Source organism: Caloenas nicobarica, chromosome 13, assembly GCF_036013445.1.
Source record: "Caloenas nicobarica isolate bCalNic1 chromosome 13, bCalNic1.hap1, whole genome shotgun sequence".
Classification (NCBI taxonomy): Eukaryota; Metazoa; Chordata; class Aves; order Columbiformes; family Columbidae; genus Caloenas; species Caloenas nicobarica.
The window spans coordinates 12086104-12112878 of NC_088257.1; the positions used below are offsets into that span (position 1 = coordinate 12086104).

Genomic DNA, 26775 nt, shown 5'->3' on the forward strand with positions numbered 1-26775 from the left:
TATTGGAAACTTTCATTGGGAACTTAGCAAGTATTTTCACAAATACAATGGCAGTCCAAAGTATAACACCACACGTGACACAAATTATAAGGGTGATAAAGAACAAAACCACACAACAGTACTGCCACATGTGTTGTTGTTTACGTCTGTCAAATGACAAAAATACACTGAAGTCTTCTGAAAATAAAGTTTAATATAAATACAAAGCCAACAGATTAACTAAGTTCTCTAAACTTCTAGACTTACTTCTGAAGAGTAATGCCTCCCCATTTACAGTTTGCATTTTTTTAATAAAACAAGAAGATCCCTCTAGCCTGCTGAATGGTAGAAATTGACTTGATAACAAAAATTGCATTCTCAGAAGACAGTTACATAAACACACATTAGCATACAGGCTAGGTTTTTTCCCCTCACCCTAAAGCGTCCTTAAAAACAAATCTCTAAAAATATAATTTAAAACAAGACTGACACATGACTTGAAAAAATTGCTCCAAGTCAGTAAAAGCATATTGCACGTTATTTGCATTGCTGTCCTGAGAACCTTCAGAGAAAAGACAGAGTCCTGCCTTCAAAGACATTTACAACAGTGGTTGCATATATCAAAACTAAAGCTTCACATTTGCACAAGTCCATTTCTTGTAAATATCTCTATTAACATAAAAACCATTATCCCTGGTTTCAGCTGAAAAAGAAACCTTTGGATATGTGACAGTAGGAGTGTGTCTCATTGCAAAGAAGCAATGGGATTTTCAATTTACCAGCTAAGTTTTCCAAGAGAGTGCCAAGATGGTATTTAAAAACGGAAGTCAGCGTTTACTGTGAAATTACAGTTTGATTGCAGTGCCAGGCAAGTTAACTAGTTCCCTGTCCTTGTCCCCCATTAACACCAGTTCCTCTGTCCTGAACCCAGACTACTGCCACAAGTCATGGAGCCTGAAAGATGAAATAACTGAAGGCAGTGAAGCTTTCAAGAGTTTATCCAAGAGGATTTCTTCAAGTAACATTAAATCCCTGATAAAGATCATGAACACTTTTACTAACAATCTCCAGTTTCAAAAGCAGCAGCATTTTAAAGATTTAAGTGATGATTTAAGGTTTTGGTTTTATTTCTAAAATACCTGAAGGCAGAGTGATGTTCTGTTCAGCAGCACCATGTTTAGATTCCAACAGAACATCAAGTAAAAAGTTATTTGATAGTCTTCTGGCCCGTTTTTATTTTTTTCTTTTTATTCTAAAGTCTTACTCCTGAACTATCACTCCTGCTCAAAGAAAATGGAAAGTGTTCTACACATAGATTTCTGCATAAACGAAGTTCACATTTAACTGATAGCAATTTCAGTATATTTTAGAAGCTTCCAGTAGTATAAGCTGCCACTGTTCAAGTGACACATCATTGGGAGAGGAGAGCAGTCTGTGGTTTCCAACAGCATCCTGTAGGTATGTTGCTACTTGGCCAGAAATTCAAACAATGCTCCAGCGTGAAGTAATTCTTCGACACAAGCTTTCAGGCAACTCTGGTGAGTCACTAACTGAAGACCAGAAGGAAGCGATCTCCACAGGGTTTTATGCAGATGCCTCTCGCAGTGACATTGAAGGAGGTATATTAATTTCTATTTCTCTCTCATTAAAAGCCAAAGGTAGGCTACCCTTGGCAGAAAGGCACCCAGGTTCCAGTGATCAGTGGATCCAGATCAATGTCCTCTGAATGAGCAAGTCATAAGGATTCTGTTCCTTCTGGTTTTCATTGCGATACACATCTTGTACCACACACAGGGTCTCTTCTGCAGCTTCTGTTCATTTCACCTTTTTCTCCCGTCAATATTTATCCATCAAAACATCCAGCTGCACATGAGTGAAGGTCACTGAGGTAACTACTGCTGTAAGCCATGGAAATGCAGTGTCTGGGCTCTGTTCCTAAGGCCACCTGCACAGCAATGGGCGTTTGGAGGGGCAGGGGCTGGGCAGGCAGCTGAAGCCTGGCCTGAAGAGCAGCGCAGGAGTGGAACGAGCTGTCAGCACACCCAGCGAGCAGACTGCTGGCCCTGTGGGCCTCTAAGGAGTCACGATAAACCGAGCACAAATCTTGCACTGGCAACTGGAACTGGGAAAGCGAAGCTGGATGCTGGGCTAAAGGCTGGTAACTAGATTGCTGGAAGAGAACTTGAGTAGTGGCTTGATGGCTCAGATTTTCCACTGCTTCCTGTTCTTGATGTTGAATTGTCATGTGCTTTTTTATATTACTGGCTTCTTTGATGTCATTCTCATAACATCTGAAACAAATTATACATAAGTTTTATTAATAAAGAGAGAAGTTCTCAGAGCTTGCATATATCCTGAAGTTTTCACTAGTCAGGCTACATCAGCAGCTTTTTGGCCCTAGCTGTATATGATAATCCTTAGTTGCATTCACAATCAATTTCTAATTATCTGGCTGCAACCTTCACACACTAACAATAGGTTTATGGATCATTTTGTATCACAAGTATGTTTTTACTGATGGACTGGTTATCCTGGAACCTTAAGTCCACAACACAAACACCTTTTAAAGTAGTCTCTGTAAGTGTTTGCAGAGTATTAAAGTGCGTAGCTATAAGGAAACAAGGAAAATTCCTTTTAGATATAGAAGAAACACTTTCACACTTTTGATTTTCATAGTCAAAACTTGACTAGACAACACCCTAAGCAGTCTGATTTGACTTCAGTTGCCCCTGCTTTAAGTAGGAATTCAGAAGTTACCTCCAGGGTCCACCGTCACTCCCAACCAAAATAATTCTATTAAACTTTTTTAATTTTCTGTTTAGACTGTATGTGCTCACATACCAGACCAGTATTGATGCATTGCAGTCGTGCCCTTTACTGGAGAAAAAACAAAGAATAATTCTGAAATGTCTCCCTACTATATTCTTGATGTTAGAGAAGCACTGGTGTCTCTCTGCAGCAAGTATATTGCAGGTACAACAAGAAAACAAAGGGGAAAAAAGCTTCCATCCAATCACATAGACAAGCAGACAAAAAACCATCATGAACGCTAAATTGTGCACACTGTTCCACATGGCAAATATAATTAAAATACAGTATTTAGTAAAGTGATATGACTTCTCCCTTTTATTCCTCTCCCCAAACTGAAGATGAGATAACCAAGGTAATACTGTACTCCTAATTATAGCTAAACAGCTTAAAAAAAGTATTAACATCTTCCTAAGAGCGCAAGCAGGTTACATTTTTTTCCTGATCTTACATGAGCATCATTTCAATGCATTGGACAAGATGTTCCCAGGAATAACATGTTAGCAATTCAAGCTGTGTTGTCCAGGCAGGAGAAATCTGCATACAGATACGTGAGGCGCACACACAAGCTGCAGCAATCAAAGATGGGCGAAAATGGAGGAAAGTGTGATCTACAAAAGAAAAACCAAAACCAAATAATTATACTCTTTACCAGTCACTGCGGTGAGCCAATTATGCCTATACATGGCAAAACAGGACAAAAATTTGTTCCACACGTCTCAGCGTATTAACTCACAACCAGAAAAAGTCTCAAAAACTGGGTGAAGTTTTCCCTGTACTACCTGTTTGTAACTACTAGCAAGGACTCAGTAATTTCTTTTGTTTCAGAAAAAGCCACAAAATAGACTATGCAGGAATTTGTAGACTGGTCTTAATGGAACCAAAGTTAAGTACTGACAAACACACATTTACAGTAGTGCTGAAGCCAGCTCATGAGGATGCTGCAGTTCATTGCCTCTGACGTGGGTAGACACTGGATGTGATTCTGCAAACCAAATCACTAAAAGTCCCACGATTCTAACTATGTCATGTCTTGCAGAATATGACCTTCTAAAAAATATGAATTAAAAAGATTCATATGTTGCACTGCATAATACCATGTGTACAGCTGACAGCAGTCCATACTCTGTGGCAGATCAAACGTGAGACCCATTTCTGACAGCCTCTCCAATTAGTGCTCTAAGCTTAAAAAAAAAAATCTCATCTAGAGATTTCTGAAAAGAGAGAAGCTTATGCACAAGGGAAGGACACCGTATCATTTGCCATCTGAAATAACTGCATAGAGAAACCATTACGCACAGATAATTTTGTGCAATCCATATTATGACAAGTTTTAAAGCCCTTAACTCTTTCAGGTTTTTGCCTTTTGCCAAATGGAAGATCATCCTAGCATAAAGCTAAGCCTCTTACCTTGCACTGAGAAATCAAGGAAATAATACGCATATTTCTCCAGAAAAGCTTTGGTTTTGGTCAGTGAAGTGATCGGCCAGCCGTTGTGAAGGTCATTCTCGCCAACGGACGCATGGAGGTAGTAGTCAATGTAGTGCGCTGCTGTTGGTAGACAGAGGTTCCAGTTGAAGTTTTCCAAAAGCAGCATTTCCATTCTAAGCAAATCTTTCTTGTTCAATACCACATTCACATTGCACATGTACGCCAGGTTATTTAAGTGCTCCAACTTTGGAACTTTATCTTCTTTTTCTTCAAATTTACCTGCCAGAAGAGAAGGTTTTCAGATAAGGTTTATCATTATGATTGTCTAAGAGCCAGCGAGAAACACTCCCCAAACCAGAAAGTCTAATGATAAAAGCTGCTTTTTAAAGAAGGATGGGAAAGTATAGTGACACAAGTAGGAATGAAGCTAACAGCCTGGTCAACATAGCCCTATATCCTTTTAATGGTTTTGTTTATTCTTACTTGTTTGTATAGTATTGATGCCAAAACCAAGATTGTAAACTCATTAGGATTACAGATAGTTTTTCTGACAGCAACTGGAAGCAGTTTGCTGAAGGGCATTCAGTCAAGTGTGAAGAAAGCAAGCAGTATGGGGAAAATACGGCAAAGGAAGATCTAATATTGAGGAAAAATAGCTCCTTTGGGTATGAAAGCTAAATGCACATGCTACAAACACGAAGACATTAAAAACCCTCAGGCAACACCACCTTTGCCCTTGCTGCTTCAGAATGTCTCTTTTTCCTTCCTGTCTTGGAGGGCCTCATTAGCTGAGGTCACGGAAAGGCAAGGAGAAGTACACTGCAACCAAGTGATTAGCATAAAGAATTCCTGTGGGGTTAGGAGAGAGCATACATTTTCAGTCGAGATAGCTGAGCAAAGCTGCACCTTTTTCTAAATGTATTTACCAGCCTACTGAAACAGCAGTAGTCTCTAGAATGATTTAATTTCCACCAGTAGCTACAAAGTGCTGTCATTTTGTACAGAAAAGCAGGATCTTGGTCTATTCACCCTTCTTGTATAAAAAGCATCCAATATCAAATGTGATTCCCAGGATTATATCTGTGGGTAATAAAGCAACAGTGTTACTTCGCTGCAAACTTAAGAAAGCAATTAAGTCTTCTCAAATTCACACTGTTGGTTTACCAAGCCAAAACTGACATATCTACCAGCTAGTCCTTGCTCAAGAGCTAGCAACAGTCACCAGTGATAAGTTTCCAGTGCAGCTTAAAGAACATCCGTGCTGCAAAATCCAAACCCGTAGCTACTTAAAAGTACTTTGTGGTTATTTTTTGCTCTTTGTTATCGAGGACATATATGCCACAACTGATTCTTGATTCAGTTGTCCTTCCATTGCCTCTACAATAGTCCTTTACGAACACAGACCAATTGACAAGATATTAGCATGTCGTATGGCAGAGTATTCTCATCAAATCTAAAAGTAATTAAAACAAGTATTGCACTATAAAATTATTTTAGAAGGAAGATCTTGCTATCCATTTAGGATAGCAATTCCATCCAAAGTGTCTCCAGTGTATTAAAAACTTGACAATTTTCTGTGCTATTAGTAGTTTAAGTGTCTTTTAAACACATTTAAAAATGGATTTTCCATCTTTGAGCCTGTTCAGGTACCATGGATATGAAATGCAGTAAAAGTATAATATAGCAGCCACCCCACCAGAACAGAGCATAACAATAATGATGAAAAACAAAATTCAGCCATCATATGAAGCAGAACAGGAAGGGACTGTGGGCACACTGTTGGTGAAAAAGCCCTTAAAATTCAAGAGACTGTATACACATTCATGAATCTCTTTGTCACCTGACTTTAGAACTGTTTAAGAAAAATGAAATTTGAGAGAAGTTAATCCTTTGTTTTTCCCCACAGGGTGATATCACAGCCTGACACAGAAATGTAAGGAGCATGCTAGCAGAAGTAGGAAAAACCACTGCATGTCCAGGAAACTAAAGACGAGATCTGTCATTCTGGCTTCTGTAAGTTCTAGTTCCTTCTTTCTTCCCACTCAAGCTTGGAAATTTCAAGAAGTCAGACTATAGTCAAGAGAGCAGACTGTCAGCACAGTAGTGTTGAGAAGATATTATACTGACATAGGGCAAAGCTATTTGACTTGATCAAGATTATTTTCTTTGAAAGCTCAAAATAACTGACAACAGCTAAATTTAACTATTTAGATTACTAGTTATTTATTATTTCTCCCTTTCTGCTTTTCGACACACTAGTTCCTAGCTTTAATGTTAGATGGCAGTGGCCACTGCAGCAGATTGGAGACACCAAGTATAAATGTAACTGGGTAAGTTGAAGAAAGGCTCCAAAACTGAGCTGAGAATGAGAGGAGAGAAATAAACTCAGAAGTCTTGCTTCAAATAAACTGTAAAATTTGAGTACAAGCCACTTTCCAAAGCAACATACAAGTGAGATTTTCTTTCCTAACTCCACCTTGACCTAAACACTTTACTTCAAAGTTTATCAAGCACTTCCCACCTATTTTTAAATTGGAATCTGGAAAAGACAGCAGAAGTTAGTTCATTCCATCAGACCAAAGAGATCAGAGGCAAGATAGGAAAGAACAACTTTAAGATGTTTTTAAAATGCAGTGTGTCCTTTTCCATTTTCCTAATTTCAAGAAAATGGAATATACTACTCCTATTTTTGTTTTGTTTATTAAAGGCTCAGACAAGGCAGTTGTACGTCTAGTACTGACCAAATAGCACTGGTTTAATTGACATCAGGATTTGGGAAAAAAACCAAAGCTGTTTCAGCTACATTATCACCCGGAGTCCGTCGTTTGAAGTTCATGAGAATTGTGGACGAGTCATTTGCATGCTTTTGAAATGCCACTGTAGACACCTCAAATCAAAAGTTTGCTGTTGTGTTCCAAGCTCTGGTTACTGATAAAACCATTTATTTGTCACTATTGCCCTCAAAAATAGTTTTGTTTTGAGGCAACAGAATCATAAGCCTCTAAAGGAATGTCTAATTTAAGAAGTATCTGGATGCTGCAAATTTTCATACAAGGAGGCCTCCTGAAGTCAGTAGGATGAAGAAGATGAACATGCAATGTAGGTTTACATTTGTGACTAACTTCTTTTGTAAAATCTAAATAGATGGGGGCAGAATGGGACATTTTAGAGTGTGCAGCATTACTGTAATTAATGACGCAAAGATTTCCAAATTACTTTAGATCACGTTCTGTATCACTCCAAATTCTACAATTAGATGTTCCTCCAGAAAAAAAAAAAGAGTGCTTTTTATGTTACACATTCACACTTACGTTTTAATGAACAAAAACCAGAGTAAGTCCTGTTGTCAAGGGGAACAGACTTAAGTTATAAAGAGTACATTTCATTAGTACATCTATTGCACTATCAAAACAGCCTCTCAAGCTCTCAGAGGAGCGTCACTGCTATCAAATGTACCCTGAAGAACTCATTCCTCCGCTGTGGGAGGCACTAGTTCACCTCGCTACGCAGCATGCAGCTCAGCCGGGTTACTGGCAGTTGGGTAGATCTTCCTGGGGTGTTGCATGGGTAACGAAACAAAGCAGGACATGCAGGCAATTTGTTTTATTACATTTTCAGGGTCCTTGAGAAGACCAAGGAACAAAAAGGACTGACAACTTAAAGAGTCATTGAAGTGTAAGTACTTTTTGTCCCATAAACAATTAAATCCAAAAGAAGGATAAACCAGTCAAGCCCACCCAGCCCAGCAATAAATAACCTATGGCTGCTTGCAGAACTGAAGGACTACTTTTCTTTATTCCTGCATTCTTCCAGAAGGTGGTACAACAAACTTGAGACTCTCCCATGCTACTCCCCAGATATAAACACAGCTTCTAACTGTCCTCTAAGCAAGGCAAGAAAGAAAGGCTATTTTAGAGATAGCCTGCTTAATTCCTTTTTCTGCAGTGTCTTGCACAGTGAGCAGTCAAGGATTTTTCATCTGTCTGTACAATACCTAGTACGCATCCAAACCACTTGGCTCAAGGCACCTGCGTCTTCAATGCCTTACTACTATAGTAAAGTTTAGTTACTAGAGAAAATATTCTGTACATATTACAGCAGCAGGGAAATTAAAAAATTAAGACTACAGACTAAGTCTTGCACTAATCTGTATCCTGGACTGACACCCGCTGTTATATTTTACTGAAAATAAGTAGCTCAGCTGTCTTTGTCAGAACAGTTACCTGCTCGTGAAAGTGGGACAATAAACGGAGAAGGGATCACAGAGTACAGTCCAATAGAAAAGCTGCCCGATGTCCGACAACAGCTCCACAGAGGCAATGGGGAATTAGGTGATAAAAGGATTATCCATGCCCTAAACTCAGCCCATCTAGCACAGGCATCTTTTCTTGCTCTAATTTCTTTTTCTTGTCCCCAGTTAACTCAGCTGCTGAGAATCCACTGGCAGATTAAGGAGCTGGGCAAAATAAAGCCAGGAGAACCACAAGAAGTACTCAAATACTCTGAAGCAATACAGCACTGGGTGTGCTGAACAGCGAGTGAGCTTTGCTTAAAACAATACTCAACTTTAAAAACTGTTATCACATCTCCATAGCAGCAGAACCCTCTTGACGAAGAAGAGGGGCCATAAGAACTGGAATTGCTGGCATTGTTCAATGCCACTAAACAGCTGAGAGAGTTGTTGCTTTTATCAGGTACTGAAGCACCTGCTACTGAAGAGGTCTGGCTCTTCTGGGAAGAAAGGAGCAACTTTTAAGACCCAACCAGCAAATGCTGCACTGCTTTAACTGGACTGATACACCATAATGGTACAGTCCCTGTGTACTGAAATTACAAAACCCACAGATGAAACAGTTGCGGTGGTTTCAGATGCACTGCGCGGGGGCTTGCTCTCTCCCCAGTTTCCTGCTCCTGCGCTGGACCATCTGATGGATTGTGTCACTGCATCTCATCTGCTTTGGGTCAGCTGGTTTGCACAGCTTTCAGCAGGCAATTTGAGCCAAGTAGCACTAAAGCACAAGGGGTATCTTTACACAATGCCTTTTTCTAACAGAGCACTTAGGGCTAGAGCATCTTAAAATATCACAATAATTTTCTGTAATAAATTGCCCAATGAAGGTGCCATCTGGAATGTTACAACCTGCTGCTGCCCAGCAGTGCTCCCCTGTAAGGAGCTGCCTTCTCAGCTGCCAGCTGGGGTGAACTGGAAGTTCTTCAGTTCCCTTCAGGCAAAATGTTGAGCTTCTCTATTGTGCCTCTTCCACTCACCAAAAAACCTCACACTCAGACTAACCGATGGGAATAAGTACTCTAACTACACCTCATCTTGTGGTCTGCACAGTACCCTTAAACTCTTGCTGTTTTCTGAGGAAGCAATCAGGAAGAAAACCCAGTTTCTCCAAATGTACTTATAAAAAATTACTGAAAGACAGCCTGCATTAAGCATTCATCTTGCTATGATGTAAACACAACTATTTAAAAAAGGTTTTTTTGCTTACTATAGTAAAGGTATATCATTTTGTAGAAGTACAAGTGTCTTGCAGCATAACCTGAAGAGCTATTTCCTCACTTTTGCTGCAGTCCTCTGCTGAAAAACTGCAATTTCCTACAGTAACACTTTGCAGGAAGTTCTGATTACTGCATTTGCAATAACAGGCAAGGGACTAGTTTTAGTCTTTCCTACAGTGAGAACTTTCAAGGTGACTTTCAGGTCGATATTTCTGACTTACTCAAGAATGTTTTACTCCAACACAAAACAAAACCTAGTAGAAGTTTTCTCCTTTTCATGTAATTTTGGGAGTAGCAAAATAAACACAAGGATTCCCACTTACTGTAAAGGGGCTTTTCCTGACTTGACTTGCATCACATTGAACTACACATACCAAAACAGAATATCCTTATTGCACATAAAGATGGCCCAGACAGTAAACAACAAAGTCTCCAAGCTGAGCCCTAGCATTTTAAGCCTTATCTATACAAGTTAATTAAGCATTAATTTTGCACAAAGCTGCTTTGGTTTAACTTTCAATGCTTTGTTTCTACAAAGCTGACTTTGTGCTGATAGACTTTTTCCCCTTCCTGTAAAATTCCAGATCAGAATGTGTATATGCTCTGCATTGCTCTAATCTTAACTTTAGGAAGCTGCTCATACTCATTAGCTCACTAGACTTAAGCTTGCTCTTTTAAGCATTTTTTTTTTTAAACAGGCAGCAGTTGCAAAACATTTCCTTGTAGTGTTACCATAGGATAGTTTGTGAACTTCCTTTTGCTTCACAGTTGCATTGAGGTGGCCTAAGTTGCATTTTGCTTTAGTCATTTACTTAAGGAAAATCTTGAAAGCTTTTTTGCTTCTTTTTAAATCCTAGAAGCTAGAGAAGTCAGCAGTCCAGCTCTCCCACTCTCACATAGGGAACCTCTCTGCAAGATCTTACACAATACCAACTCTGCCAATTCATTCAAAGTTCAAGGGTACTGTTTTAATCCGATCTGCATAGCACTAGAAATGTAAACTATAGCTATAAAGTCTTCCTGTAAACCCAAATTTACAGTTATTAGAAGAACTGTTGAAGCATCAGTTTTATGCTAGGGAAAAACAGAGAAGTATACTTGTGTCAGATTTATCTAAAGAAAATCTTATTGTCTTTTCTGAAGATGACATTCATCCATACACTTGGGAAAATAAAAATAATTTTAAAAAATTAAAAACAACCAACCAAACACCACACAAATGCAAAAAACTAGCAATAAAGACCATCTGAAAGCTGAAGGAGTGCACCTCTGAGCAGGCATCAGTCTCCAGGCTACCTCAACTTGGTATTCATTCAGTTTGATGTGTTTGAAATTAAGGGTATGGTTTCATAATTTACAAATTGGCCCTAGCCTCTCTCCCCTCCATTGCACTAGCCTGAAGCTTGTCTGACCCCTCAGAAAAATACTCATCTGATAAATAAAACACTTCCTCAGCTGGTCTGATGGAGCTCCCCAAAGGTTCAGGTCAGCAGAACTGCAGTGTCTGAGTCACTTGGGCTGCTGTAAGACTGCACCTACAGCAACTGTTTATATTCTTCTTTGTTCTGATTTTAATATTGGCCTTTTTTGCAACATGAACCAGTAACTGCTCCACATAATTCACCATCTTCTCTGGAATCAGGTAGACAGCAATGCTTAAATACACTTAGTATATGGTGTTTTTAATTATTTTACCATCATTACCTCTACACATTAAGCTCTTCAGAACACAACCAACAAGGAAAAGCAGTAGCAATCCCATGTCCTGAGGGATAAACGCATGGCATCACCTTCTTTCGTCAAGAGCTTCTGGCTCTCCATAGTGTTTTTTACCTTAACCGATATGACTACTTGCCCTTTTCAGCCACTAATGCTAGCGCTTGCATAACTTCTGTTGTCCACAGTAGAGCATTGCTCTGCATGGCTCCTGTTTGGCAGGTTAATTTCTCTGTAACCTAGACACAGAGTTCATAAATCTGGAAGGGGTGACTGCAGTTCCTTGAGGCACCAGTCTTCCTTTCTTCCACTTGCACAGCCCTGGCTGCAGAGAAGATTTCAAGAAAGCACTAATGGCAAATGTTCAAGGTCATTTGATACTTGCATGCCAACACCAAAACTTTAGTATTCCAGAGCAATGCCTAGCTATTTGATAGGAGCCTAGAACAAGCAATATGCATTCCAGCATCATCAACACATCCACTAAGTGCCTCAAGAAGCAGATTTTTCTTTGGCCCCTATATAAGAAACCTCTGATTTACAAGGAACTGATTATGCTCAGTGATCACAACAGAGGCACAGATCGCCCAAGGACAGATCTCCAGGAGAGGCTGTGTGTAATTCCCTGCTATTCCCAGATGTCATTCCTTGCTACCAGCTCTTCCTTGGAACTAACTTCTCCCAGTCTTGCCACTTTCTTCCCACCCCATCACGTCCGACCTCCATTGTCTCCTTGCACTGGTCCAGCTTCAGCTGCCAAAACTTCCTCCGCACATTAACACCAGCATATAGATGTGTAGTGCAAGCTATGCAGGTGAGCGGAGCTTATTAACAGACTGCTTTATGCCTTGGCTTGGACTCCATTGGGCCTTACCTCAAGTAGGTGGAAGCTGTTAGCACAGAGTAAACAGCACATAATATATAAGGAAAAAGAACGATCTCCTCAGAAAAAAGAAAAGCCTTAATAGACAGCAGCCAACTTACTTGCTAGAAGGAGACAGGCAAATGAAGTGACATGCAGTTGCTTGACAGTGATATCATAGCGATCCATAAAGAGGTCCAATAAATAGATAGCGAGATGCCGGGCTGTAGGGCAGAGGTTGAAACGGTTGCTGAGAACAGTCAAGAGATCAATCAAGTATCGGCGCATCCCGATCTGTGGTGAATGAGCCTTATACATGGGCAACTTCAGCTCCTAAGGAGGGGAGGAAAGAGAGGTGCTGAAACAAATACCATTTCAGAGTCTGGAATCCCAAACCAACACCCACCACCTGCTATGGCAAACACTTAGCAGCCACAGCACTATGATTGACACAGAAATCAGGGCTGGATCACTGTATATTTTGACAGTCAGTTAAATTTTAATACTTTGGTCATCCCTGCACTTTCCTCACAAGCATTAAAAAAAAAATCACAGTCAAACAGTATAAATTACAATTTAGCCAAGGAACAACTTGCTGTTGCTTTCTGCAGAACACCAAACTTCTTGACCATGGAACTTGTCCCTGAAGAACTCCTTTTTAATTTCATTCACCCAAACTGGACCGATAACCAAGGTTTTAACAGATTTTCATAGGCAAGAAGGGCAAGATACATTTCTGTGATATTGCCCCTTCCCCAGTTGCTCAAGTTTCTACATCCTGTGCCAAAAAAATGTGTTGGTCTTTAGAATAAAGAGCAGCTATCCAACATTAAAAAGAAACCAAAGTACACATTAACAAGAAAAACACTGGAGAATGATTAAACTTTTTAAATTATCACAAATTCCAGTACTTTCTGTAGTAACATTTCAGCATTATAAAAGCTAACTATTGAACTGACAGACTGTATTTCACATGTGATATAGAAAATTTTATTTTATAGGCAGAATTATATAAGATTTGGGTCTACCTATGCTAGATCTTCACCTGCAAGGGCTTTACACACAGGGCTGTAGTCACTATGCAAGGAGTAGGTTAAGAGAAGGAGTGAAGTTCCTTGAGAATACCCACCAACTAATGCCACTTAAAAGTTGACACCATATCATTTTAGACACAGTTGTATACTAATGCAATTACCACGGCCAGACTCAAATCAAAATGAGCTGAATACATTTGATTATTTTAAAAAAATAATAATAATAATATTTTTTAAAAATCAGCAAGGTGTATCTCTCAGTAACTCAGATTCTGCTTATGTGTCATTTTTATTACATATATTTGAAAATAAATTAGAAGTAGTACAGTGCTGCAAGACAGACAAGTTTTCTATCAGAATACAGAGCAGTACATAGAGCAATTAATTCTACCAAATAAGTCAGGACTTCAAAAAGTGTTCAGAAGAACTATTACACGTGCACCGGCTACTCTGTTTACAGAAGCACGAGGCACCACCTTGCCCGCTGGCGCGGTAGCTGCCCACGCTCCTTTCAGCCCCTGCAAGCAGGTTCAACTTCTCAGGAAAAAACAGCTACACGATCAGGCTCAGAGGGAGAGACAGAACTGGAAACCAGGGAGGCTCCAGAAGGAGAAGCAGCTTACAAAGACAGCAAGCCGGGCGCTGTTATGGATGATTGCTTCTGAGGCCCTTTTAAACAAAGTCAGTAAAAAACCCACACATTCCAGGCTGAACAGACACACGCTGTAGACAGGCAAACAGCCCTTTGAAACCTAGGACAGCCTTCACTGGGAGATTATAAAGAAATCACCCACCAGTAACAATTTATAAAGCAGGGAGACAATGGAACATGTTCCCCCCCCATTGTTTTATAACCAGAAAACCCCCATAAATTTGATTTTTCTATTGCCTTATGTACAGAGATTTCAATCCATCAGTACAACTGACATATACAGGTTCAGAGCAGGAGTTGAATGTTCTGGCAGGAATGGTTTCAAGCTCAGTGCTTACATCAGTTAAAATAACTGCATTTTTTTAATATGTCTATACAAAGCCCAAGCTATCATAAGATCAGGTGGCAATTCTACCTCTGAAATATTTTGTTCTTCTAGGTAACTTGTAGGAGCTTCAAGTTTTATTTTTTTTATATGTCCTACCTGTTTCAGCAGCTATGTCTCCCAGCAAAGTTACACTCTCTATATACACTGAGGTCAGCATATACATTGAATAAGAAATTTGCTTTTTAGACCATAGCAAATACAAGAAATAAACAGTAGCTGCAGTTATACATTTAGTCAAAAAATCTGACGTGTAAATGTTACAGTTCAGTGAGTGAGCATTAGATGCTCAGAATGACAGCAGAGATCCAGAGACTTGCATCTGAGCCTCAGAGGCCAGAACTATCCCTACTCAGCCCACTGCACTAGAAAATTCAAAGATCAAAGCACTGAATTTAATTCTGCTACTCCCTATAAGACATCTGCTTTTCAAATTATTTTTTTTATTATTGTTTTTTGAAAATCAGTTACTAGTAGAGGGTGTGACAGACATTCTCATTTTGTGCACCAAAAAAACCTCACGTGGGCTTCTGTATAACGAGACTTTAGGGCACAGGCAAGGTTCAGCTTCAGGATTAATGTTCGGAAGAACAAAGCCCTGTGCTGTGGTTTCTTACATGATCAAGTTCCCAGGTACGAACTGATCCACGGTAATTACCTGTGTATGGGCAAGAGCCTTCCCCTGCTCCACACAGCACGAAGCAGCTAATAAGTAGCTCAGTAGGATGCTGAACACTGACAGATCGGTCTTATGTGATGGGATTTCCTTTTAAAGGAAAGGAGTGGTACATAGTTTAGCAATGCAAGAGCAGAATAGCAGGCTTACAGTTCTCAGAGCTGTGGGCATTCACCCCTTGCCATCAACCCCCACACAGGGTTCTTTAGCATAAATTCATCAAGAAAAAAAATAATTATTCCTTTGAATTAAAAAAAAAAAAAAAGGCCATTGCCGCTTTTGGAATACAGATGCGGAATCAGCAAGTACAACTGTATGTAAGAAAAAAAAATGAACTTCTGGAGATCAGTAATAAAATAAACCATTTCCATTGCTTAACATTTTCCTCTATCTTCAGTAAAGCAACAGAGAAGGAACTGGGAGTCCTGCTGTCCGCTGGAATTGCCCTTTCATATGCTGCTTATCTTTGACCTGTTAATTTGTATCTATTTCCACAACTTTGCTTTGGGCTATTGAGCAATTGCCACATTGAAATGCTAAAAGCGGCAGCACAGAAGAGACTCACAGGTGTCTTGGAAATTACTTCACAAGATATGCTCAACAAATTGATCAATGTCTCTCCACAAAAAGCCTCCAGAAAGGCAGAGCACAGCATTTGAAGGGAACACCACTTAATCGCAAAACCTCAAAAGGCTCGGTGTCCATCTTAAGGGCAATGACAATTTTTAAGCCTCCACCTCCTACCAGCCTCAAGACCTGACCTTCTAAAACGAGAGAATCGTGTAAACATTTCTAAGTGGTGTTAAAGAAGACAAATCTTCCTCAGCAATCACATCTGAAAGACAGCCAGGCTCCAGACATGAGCCTGTCATTGACTGCAGAGACACAAAGTCACCAGTGACCCCAGCACTTCAGCTGGCACCTGAGCTCAGGAAACAAGATTTCATCTGTGGTTCAGATGGGTTTGTAACAAGGCTGAGCAAGTGTACTTCAGAATTCAGCCCTAAAGGAGATAACTAGGCAAACAAATCTTAAACTAAAGCTTTTGAGCAACCACATGAAGGTCAGGCCTTCACTGGCCATTTGAACTAAATCAGCCAAACAGTGATTGAAGTGGAGAGGAAGAAAACTTAACAAGGTCACTTCTTCCTTCAGCTCCCTTGAAGCAGCAGCTGGTGCAGGCCAATCTGCCCAGCATTTATCTGCAGAGTACCACATCAGATGGTTTGGTGTTCAACACAGCAAGAAATTCCACGCACGCATTCTTTCTATTCAATTTCTTTTCAGTAAAACTGTTCTCCCACTGATGTAAAGCCAATTATGAGCTGACAAGCAGTCAGGAGAAAAAAGTTAGCAGTAGAAAAGTTACCAAGTGATGTGACATTATGGTTAAAATTCACACTAATAATGATTGGTTCTCAGAACAAAAGTGGAATTCATCAAGGTATTTTAGAACAACTCGCAGGCTTTTTGACAAGGAAAATGAAATGCTGGAGCAAATACACCTCAGGTTCTGAAATTCGGGGAGATGTTAACTGAATGTGGGTTTCTACTGTGTCAGAACACTTGAACATCAGTCAGGATCTGTTCTGTCCCATAGGTCAAACCTGCAACATCTCCCGACTGTCTGCAACAGCTCCTGTGTTTCTTACTGCCCTTCCTCTCTCAGCACCATCCATCTCAGCTGCTGCACACAGGCATCTCCAGAGAGCTGCGTCCTTCGGGGAAAGCCAGGTAAATTACCCAAACCAGAGCTTCTCGGCAACAGTAAAGCCCGTTCATCTGAAACAGCTGTTACAATATTTGCCTACAAAGACACGGGCTCCATTTACTACTATGAACTTCATACTTCTTCCATTGTCATCCTTCTTTAATCTTATTATCTGCTTCTGTTTCTGGATGTGTAAACAGAATCCAGCACATGACCCCTGCTAGCACAGCTCACAGTTCTCTACCACTGATCCTGACCCAAAATCTGAAAAAAGGCTTCCAGCTGGTGAACAAAATTACCCAGTGAAGGTTGAAACTTGAGTTATATACAAAACCTCCATTCTTCTTAATCCAGTGTTAAAATATATAAAGCCAAGAGACCACTTGAGTGGTGTCTATATAAAGCATTCAGATTTAAAATAAAGTAAAAAAAAAAAAAGGAAAAAGGCAACTAAGTATTTAAGTCAGAAAATTAGTAAAAACACCACTTAGTCGCCTTTTCCCTTTTCTTCTTATCATTTTTATTTAGCTCTCTGTATGTTGCATGTTCCGGAAAAACAACATGTACGTGACCTCCACCAGATTCTTAAGAATTCCTGTTGTAAGAATAACAGATACTGCAAACTTGTTGCCATTAGAACAGGAAAAAGAAATGCCTGTAGATGAAAAATAGAGGGAAAGCTTATCTAGCAGGCTTTTCACAGCCGTTCTGTGAAAGAGACAAACTCCTTCCTGTTTTGTGTTCTAACCAGTCTCCCAGCTGTGGAAGAAAGGTGCCAAATCCATCTCCTAGATATAATATGGCACCATACATGAGAAACCACTAAAAGCTAATTTCTATTTAGGCAGGCCAGAAGATGATACAGAAAGAAAAATTTTGACTACACTATTTTTTTATAGGATCTTGAAAGTTTAGAGCACTCTGCATACTTCTTTGTAGGAGACTAGGTAGCATGGTACCAGTTTAATTCTGCTATTAATGTCACGCTGTTCTCTCTCCCACACAGAGATCCTCTTGCCCCTGCACAGACCGCAGAACTATGCAGTCCAGAAACAAAATGACTCAGCTTGCTGGTAAGTGTTTCTATGCTTGGACAGCTGACTGCAGTTTAATTAATTGGTCAGAATGGTAAAGAGTTAAGTGTGTTTGTGAACAGTCAGTAGAGTACAGCTGATGCATTTCGCTTGTACTAATCTTAGTTCAAGTTGGCCATGCAAACTCAAAGGGGAGAGCAAAGATACATGACAGGGCCGTGCCCTTTGGGTATGGCCAGCAGGATGTGTCCTTGCAGAGCAGAAACACATGCCAAAAATCTCTGAATCAGTCACACTTGCTTCGCCTGTGCAAGCACAAGCCACACAGACTTATAGAGACCAATTACTGTAACTGTGAGAAGATACGGCAATAAGGGACAGTCTACAATTCACTGCTTCATCTGTTACTCCTCTTTTCAGCCCTGCTGTAACCATATCTCTCAGTCCTGAAAGTTACAGTGTTTCCCATTATTTAAGCAGCCTTCAGTTCTTTTAGACAATCTGGTTCTTTTTTTTTTTTCAAAAAGGACGTCAGACAGCTCCTCTCATTATTTCTAGTGAAAATTTAAGATCCAGACACTTTCTAATAAGGAAGGGTACCTGGGTATATATCCTTTTTTTTCCCCCTCTCATTCAACAGTGACCAATCAGGCAGACAAAGCAACAGCTTAAACACACTCGTTACACTGCTTGGATCAGCACTGCCAGCAGCCATCCTTACTGATTTATGATACGTTCCACTGATACGTGAACGAAATGCCATAAATTAAGATTTTTCTCCCATAACCACTGTTCCTGCACACTCAAAAGGAACAGCAAATTCATGTGCATCTCCAACAGAGGACCAGAACCTCAAATTCCAACCTGCTCAATGACTTTGGCTTACACTGGGTTGTTTCACTTACTCTTTCAAAGAACAGTAGCACCTTCAATAGTTTCCCGCCCCCCCCGCCCTTTACCGAGACTGAAGGCCACCTCAGACTACATTCTGTATTCTTCATGCATTTCCCCTACCACTCACCTCTCTCTTTCAAAATGCCTACAGATAAGCGCAGGCTCCATTCTCTGAGATCTGAGCTTAGTGTAGAGACTTAAATTAAGGTTCAGGCTTACTACTGAGATGTCACACAAAAGACCTGTGGCAGACCAAGACAGTATTTCAACTGTATGTAAAAGCTTTTTGTGCTTGAATCCACTCTACCCTTCAGCATCCTCACAACAGTCCCAGGCATTCTAAATTTGTGGGAAAGTCGAACTAGTACTGTGCTTGAAAATCCACTACTTCACACATGCCACTGTGGTATTTTATCAAGCATTTCATTAAGTCCTTCTTACACACTTCAAAGTATTCAGAAGTTCAGCAGCTAATCTGAGAAAGGAGTGTGATAACTGAAATTCCAACTTTAAGGAAAAGAAGAGAGATCATGAATAACCATGTACTTTATGAGGACACCTGTTCCTTTCAGCTCCAGGCACATGCTGCCATGTATAACATAAGAAAATTACAGCTAGCAACCAGTAACGCTATTGTTGCCGATTTTCCAAAGCTAGAGGGTTTGTTGTTGTTGTTTGTTTGTTTTTCTTAAGTGAACAGGTTATGCTCTTGTTGCTGTGCTTCCAGTCTTGATAAGAAAAAAAAATTAATACACCTCAATGCCTGCTACACCTACTTTCTTTTACAGCCGATTCAAATTGGAAACGTTCATCAGAATGAAAGGCTGGTGTCTTATCCTTCTATTAAATTAAACAGGAAAAAGCCTAAAACCTTTTGCAGGTCTGCAGGTATCTGGGACCTCTGAAGTTCTCATCCAGATTTTGTTTTAAAAACAAAAATCAGAAGCACCAGCTACGCAATGCCCTAACACCTTCCCTCTGTTCAGAGCATGTGTAACTGTCTGAATCTCAGGCTGTGCCAGGCTGATCTGAACATATCAAACACACCATTTAATTAATTAAGCAGAGGGATGGCCACTTTTTAAAATAACAAGGACAAGAGTGGACTTACAGGCTAAAAGATAAAAGAGTATTTGTTACATCAAGACCTTCATGCTACCAGCAGGTCAAGTAAACCAGGTGCTTTGCCAGAACTACAGAAAATAAAGGGATATATGCTGGGTGCAGGGAGAAGAGGAAGAGGTTGCATTTTTACTGAACAAAATTAATACCAGGACATGCACTACTTCTAACAGGATGGTTCAAAACTGCAAGAAATGCATTTAAGGTGGCAGTATTTAAACACCAGTGGAGAAAAGGGGCCTTCACAACAAACCCTGTACAGATTACCCTCCTGCTTCAGGGACTGCAGTCCGAGCTGACACCACGGAGGAAAGCAAGGGAAATGCTGCGTGTCAAAATAGAATGGAACACATCATGGTGGTAAACACCATTTCCTCATTAAGATCTTTAAACCAGGAGGAGGTACAAGACAGGTGTGGAGGAGTTTTCACCTAGAGGAAGTCACTCAGACGTTTTTACCACTTTAACAGTGAAGGACTGTTTACTTTCAGCAGAGAGGATCAGCTCTTCACCTGGCTGAAAGTAACTGCAGGCAGTAGTTTGGACTGCCTTTAAAAAGATCAAGTTACAATTATTAACCTTTTAAATTCACAAACAAGTCCTGTAAAATTTGGCCCTGCTCTGAGAAGCTATGCAAGAGATAAATGAAAAGGGAAATGCAGGCAGATCTAGTAATGCTCATTAATTGCAGGAAACGAACATATCCTGGAAGGAAACAGCCCAACATAAGCACAAAAATGGGGGAGGAACAGCAAACAGATAACACATTTCTGGGACACTCAGACTGCTTTCTAAAGCAAAGTGTTTCCTCAGCTTTAAAAAACAATCAAACAAACCCCCCCCAACACTAACTTATTACTCAGCTTTCCACACTTGTAGAGCCTCCAGGGTTACTGGAGAGAGCAAGTTTTGCGCAGATGTTGTAGTAGTTCCACTTCCATTGAGAGATGTCTCTGATTTTTGACATGAAAGCCAGCTGCCGGGCACAACCAGTGCCGTTCCGTTATCAGTAGCATGGGGCTATTGTAGCACTATGTGTTGAAGCACTACAAAAATATCAGGACATACACACAGCACCCTTCTTGTCTTGGTGTGCGTTAGACTCTTCTAGTACAAACACACACACACACAGTATCCTGCAATTTTTATTTTCCTTCCTGGCTCAGTCTTGCAACAGGTTTAATGTTCTGGCCTAATCCAGGGGAATACTTCAACCTCTCATTTAAAGTGTAAGGATGTGTGTAGCACTTTTGGAATTAAAGCATTTTGCTCCACTAGGTCAGCACACTCAATAACTAACACAATACAGTCCCGCTAAGCTGAACACTACGTCCCAATAATCACTGCACAGATATTTTACTAGGGGCTATTAATTTCCTCTACATTGAGCCAGAGCCTTTGGGAAGTCACAAAGCCTCACAGCATCATTCAGGCCTCTCTGAATTAGAAGCCAGGTAACCACACACATTCAGCATCTGCTGTGATGCAGAACATATCCATCAGATACAGCACACAGCATCTGTCACAAAGGACACCGACTTTCAATGAGATTAAGAAGAACTCTCCAATCCAGCTGGGGGGATGGGAGGGATGGCATAACATTTTTTGCAATTGTTAACATAAAAGCTGGGTTGTTATAGCAGGCATACGTCTCCTATATTTGTGTGTCTAAATTATTTCTTGGAAAGTGTTTCTAATGATCTTTCAGTTGTTTTAGGAAAACAGTTATGTTGTTTAAAAGGGACATTTTATTCCTCACCTTAAACCCAGATTTTGTTGGTTTTTTTTTTTTTTTTTTAAAAAAAAGAGATAGCCTGCAACAAGCATTTCAACCTCTTTGACAAGCAAGTTTAAGTAACTTTCGTGTCAGACTCGCATGCTAAAACTAAGACCTATTTATTCTCACTCAAGACCAGAGACACACACTGTTCCAGACCAGGACTCCTCAGCAAGTGTCTTCAACCAGAGAGGTCATTTAAGCTTGACGGTACCATCACCTGAATTTTCTGGTTTCCAGCACTAACAAGCTAATACACTAATAACGCACAAACACACTAATGCTCTAGTGGGCATACCACTACTGAAGCTTGTTTTGTTCTATGCCACTGCCACAGGCAGCCCTAAAACCGGTCTATGCCCACAAAACTGACTTAAGTACCTCAAAACTACTTATCTTCCCAAACTTTGCTGAAGGATCCTTTTAAGGAGTTCCATAATGTTCTACCGTAAGTTCTGACACTTCAGATATCAAAGAAGCAAATCTTGGTGATACAGTTAAAAGTTGTTTCTGCAGAGCATTACTTGAGAAAAAGAAAAAAAAAATCACAAAAAGTGAACAAAAAAGTTTTAGGGGCTGTGATTATTTTTGCTTGATATACTTGTGCTCTGGATTCTCATATAGTACTTCCTTAAAAAAAAAAAAAAGTCACCCTTACCAGTTGGGCAGAATTAGGATTAAAAATGTTCAAGCAGAAAGAGTTGTAGACCTTCCTCAAAGCAGAAAAAGCAGAGCAGCCCAGAGACCCTTCTCTCTCTTTGCAGGTTCTTTAAATTCAAATAATTCATGTTATTTCAGTTGGCCTAGGTTAGTTTCAATATACAAAGATGTTTTAGCAATCTGGAGTAGTCTGATGCATCCAGAAAAAAGGCTGAAGAGTGAAATAATTGATTAAAAAGTACTGGATACAGGAAACAAAAAATCTCAAAGCTTCCTCCCCACACACACCTTTTAATGCCTTCTCAATGGGATTCTCTGTTATTCCCCCTGCTGCAGGGCCAGAAGACCTGCCTGGGCTGGAGGACATGAGAACAATCACAGAGACCTTGCTAACAATTAACTCACCTGACATCATTTATTGCTAAATACCTGTAAAGAAGACAAAGGGAACAGAATGTCCAAAGCGTTAACTTTGCTGGTCACAACTTCAGTAACTCAGAGGTGTGTCAAGTGCAGGGAGGCAACATTTGCTGAGGGCTCCTTCACCTTACCCAACTGACTGCACTCAGAGCTGCTTTAAAGTTGGGAGCCTGCCTAAGGAAATGCAAAAAATAAACAGCCTCAGTTCTACCTGCTCTCCCTACAAGAACACCAGCTCATCAAACAGCAACCGGACTATTTTGCTTATTCCAGGACATTTTACTGGTTTTCTAATCCCCTTGTAAACGATACATGAACTTCCAGAAAAGCCATTGCAAGCCATGTTTGTATATATTTCAGCTGCTTAACAATCTGCCAGGGAACGGGATCTCACTTTTTACTCGAATTTTAGCAGTTATCTGTAGAAAAAAAAGCAACGCTATTTCTCGCTATTTCTGACTTTTTACAGGTCAACATCCGCATCATCTTAGCACTTAATGCAATAAATCATCAACACTCCGGCTAAATGAAAGCTACTGAAAAGTTGCAGGCAGATACTTTTTAGGTATCGGCTTTCACAGATTTGGTTTTGGACAAGTCTCGATCAAAAAGCAGAATACAGGGAAGAGCCCTCTGCAAACCTGCTCCTTTGGGACGCGCTGAAGGCGAGTTTCCCAACAGCAAGCCTCAGCTCGGGCACTTTCACAGCCGGTGCCGGGCATTTCTGCGGGGGAGGAGAGCGAGGAAGAGGAGAGAAAGGAACGAAGTAGGACCCAACCTTCGTCCTCAAGGTCTGATGGATGTCTGCTGCCAGCTCCCCTTTCCACCACTGCTCCTCCATCCTTTTTCTTCCCATCCAAAGGTCTGCGAGAGACGGGGCCGCTCTGCTGGGAGGGAGAACAAACCGGCCAAGTCGCCCGAAGCCCCGCGGCTGTTTCCGCCGACCCGCCCCGCGGCGCCGGTCCCCTCGCCCCGCTATTGCCGCTCATCGCCCCGACCGTACGGGTTATTTATTACCTTTGGGGCGCTGCAGAACGCCCCCTCCGCGGGTCGCCCCCGCCCCAGGCCGGGGTCCCGGAGCGGCCCCTCAAACGGGCGCCCGCCGCCCGGCCGGGCCCGGCAGGAGCCACCGCTCGGTGCCCGCGGAAGCGCTGCCCAACCGCGCAACCTCCGCGGGCCCCGGCGGGAGGAGGAGGGGGCGGAAGGGGGGATGGTGCTGCTGCTGCCGCTCCCTCCGGCGGCGCGGCCCCGTGGTTAATTGGCGCTAATGAGGAGCCGGCTGCCCCGGGCTGGGCAGCTCCTGCCCCTCCGCACTCCACGCAGCCCCCGGGGTGGGATGGGGGAGCCCCGGGCGGGGGGAAGCTGAGGGTAAAACAGCAACACCCCGACGCGAATGGCTTGGATCGAGTTGTCTTCCTAGCTGGACTGGGAAGGGCAGTGCGAGCAAAATTGCTGGAGAAAATGAAATATAAAGCTTCTCCCAGTAACAAAGGCTCTGAATGCTCAATAAACACCCTCAGTATTAACAGAAGAGATTGTCTTTTTCCTTGGTTTATGATTCCCAGTATAAGATGCCTTATCATAAGCTGCCAGAAACCTGTAGATAGGAGTGCTTGCTAATGTCTGAGCATGAGGTTTAGCAGGAGCACAGCTCCCTTTCAGGCCACATGTCAAGGTTTCCCTCTCACGGTGCCAGGAAGAGACTCTGTCCTCTGCAGACACTGAGCTGGGACTTACCAGGGGCTGCACGTCCCCCGTTCTCCAGCCATAACCTACACCTCGTGTCTTGAGACAGGTCCCATCCTTGTCACACAGCAGCGCTTACACCAGCGATAGCGGGACCCGATGTGCTGCCCCAAACCCGGGGATTCGTGGTTTGCCATTCCCGGCTAAAGCTTCAGGACTGGGTGTCAGTCACTGCCTTGCCCTGGGAGGCCAGGGACCCCCACCTCACCTCCTCCTCGCCAAGGTTTATACCCAAACAGCCCAAGAAACCATCAGGCACCACATGGCTTTATTCCCAGGCCGCCGAGGGCCATGTTTATAGTCCAGTGGATATTTCAGTAAATTGAACTGCAATCTTTCACCAAGTCTTTCTTAGCACTCCAACAACTGCAGGACTCCAAAAAAACCCAAACGAACAAACAATTGCCATACAACATGTTTTATACTCAAATTTCACTGTTGATTCAATAAGGATGAAGAATTTTCATAAGAAAGTTTACCAGGCCTAGCAATGGCTTTTCCATTTAAACATCTAAATTTCATTTTCAGAACTGGGTGAGGTTTAAAGAAAAAAATTGCCAATCATTCTGCACTCAAATTTGCAAACGAACCTCACAAAACCGTTGTTCCTCAGTTGGTTTCCTAAAGGAAAAATAAAAATCTGCCTGCTTCAGTCAAAATAAATATTTGCATTGATTTTAGTGGTCCTGGGAAAATATTTTTGTGATGCAAGAAAGTTGTTCACCAGATGATCTGGGGAAGACATAGCCCAGCTGTTTATAGCCTGTTTGCAGGCCTGTCCCCTGCTGTAAAAGAGAGGCAGTGAAGGTAAGTGGGCTATTAAGCCTACAGATAAAAGCTGCCACCAAGTGTCCATCAGAAATAATGTTCTTCTCTTTTCTTTTAAGTACATCCCGGTATGCTCTAGACAAAGTACTTGGGTGCCTTAAGTTAAGGCAAATAAAAAATTATCTTCTCTGCTTAAAACTGAGCACGTATTTAACTATTTTGTTGAATAACAGCTGGAGCATTTCTTTAGAAGTAGTCAGTTCGTGGTTCATACAATAATATACTAATTTTCTGTAACAGTTTGTATATACATGTATTATATGAATATAATTCTCATTTTTTAAAGTGTAAATCAAACCAGAAGTATTATTTGAAAGAAAGAGTATCAGTTATTTGAAATAAAGTTTCAATAATATAAACATGGTATGGATTTTCAGAAACTCTTGTCTGTAACATCCATTGATTTAAAACTCTTGTATTTTTAAAATCTGAATTATTTAAAAAATCTTGATATGCTATGTAAAATAGAAAACTGTTCCATATAACGTTTTATTTTTGCAGCCAAAAGATTTTATTTTCCCAGAATATGCTCCATGTGTTTCACTTGTTCAATTTGAAAATAAATTAAGTATAATGTATCGAAATTTTCTTTTAGTATCTGCATTGATCTTCAAATGGAAACAAATAATGAATAAGGTTTTCCTTTCTGTAGCACGGCTGTTAGCAGTGTATTTGATGTAATAAAATATTCACAGTAACAAATCAGAGAGAGCAGCAATTCTGGACCTGCTAAGAGCTCAAACACAGCCTTGAACCTTGGAATTGCTTTATTTCAAAGGAGGGAGCACCAGCAAGGCCATGCATGTAAAACAAGGAATCCAGTTCTGTTCTGTCTGATAGTCAAATGAACAACACACAGACATTACCACTAACTCATTGATAATAAAAATCGACTGCAGCTACAGCATATGTTTTTTCGTTCAAATCCTCATCAGGTTCTGATATAATGGATAAAGTCTGAGTTAGAATATAGGCTTTAGCAACTACAGAACTGTGTTGATTTGTTTTCAAGTGTTTTAAAAAACAGGCTGAGATAAAAGTAAAATCCCACAGAAATTCCTAAAGTAGGTTTGCACAGAGTTTATATTAATTTTGAGAAGTTTTATGTTACTCTTTCATCATTAGTAGGTCATGGGTGGGTAAAGCACAGGTGCAGTCAGTAAAACCGCTCTGATACAAGCTGAGTTTGGAAGCCAATGGAATTGTTAATGTTGAGATGTTTTCCCCTTAAAAATTACTTCAACTAAGTTAACATCTTTACCACGAGTGCTACCATTCTGAGTGCTGGGACAATAAAATCACTTTTAGGTGACAAAGTTACCTGAAAATAGCTGAAGACACCAACTCCAAAGTCACCAAGAAGTGGCTGAGGCCACCCATCTCTTACCTGCCAGGAAGAGCTCAGCAGAGCCCAGCTCAGCAGAGCCCAGCTCAGCAGAGGAGGCAACACAGCACGAACGCTGGGCTGGAGACAGCACCAAGTGCAGAGAGGCTGTGCCCACCTCAGCAAGGAGCTGGGTTAAGCCTGGGTG

General features: G+C 41.0%; 1 protein-coding gene and 1 long non-coding RNA gene across 3 annotated transcripts; one reads left to right on the plus strand and one right to left on the minus strand.

The window, feature by feature from the left end:
• On the minus strand, positions 1-23917 carry CCNJL (cyclin J like). 2 transcript variants are annotated; one of them, XM_065644151.1, is made up of 6 exons: positions 23687-23917; positions 23448-23553; positions 12427-12637; positions 4198-4497; positions 3239-3398; positions 1-2270 (listed from the first exon to the last, which is right to left on the minus strand). In XM_065644151.1, exons 2-6 carry the CDS (start codon positions 23523-23525, stop codon positions 1823-1825), a joined length of 1197 nt encoding a protein of 398 aa, XP_065500223.1. In that variant the 5' UTR covers positions 23526-23553; positions 23687-23917; the 3' UTR covers positions 1-1822. The 2 variants fall into 2 exon arrangements, with proteins under 2 accessions (XP_065500223.1, XP_065500222.1); XM_065644150.1 differs by having other exon boundaries at positions 23448-23556.
• LOC135993934 (uncharacterized) lies at positions 6135-8709 on the plus strand. Its single transcript, XR_010606947.1, has 3 exons — positions 6135-6231; positions 7837-7893; positions 8636-8709. It is a non-coding gene; the product is annotated as an uncharacterized LOC135993934 (long non-coding RNA).
• Positions 23918-26775: the final 2858 nt, after the last annotated feature.

What these genes read in the sequence shown, in the direction of transcription:
- CCNJL (XM_065644151.1), bottom strand. Translation starts at nt 23,525, where the DNA reads ATGGGAAGAAAAAGGATGGAGGAGCAGTGGTGGAAAGGGGAGCTGGCA. An exon ending in TGCCTGTCTCCTTCTAGCAA is followed by an intron (nt 4,498 to 12,426) that starts GTAAGTTGGCTG and finishes CTCTTCTGGCAG; the next exon opens with GTAAATTTGAAGAAAAAGAA. An exon ending in TGCATTGAAATGATGCTCAT is followed by an intron (nt 2,271 to 3,238) that starts GTAAGATCAGGA and finishes AATTTGTTTCAG; the next exon opens with ATGTTATGAGAATGACATCA.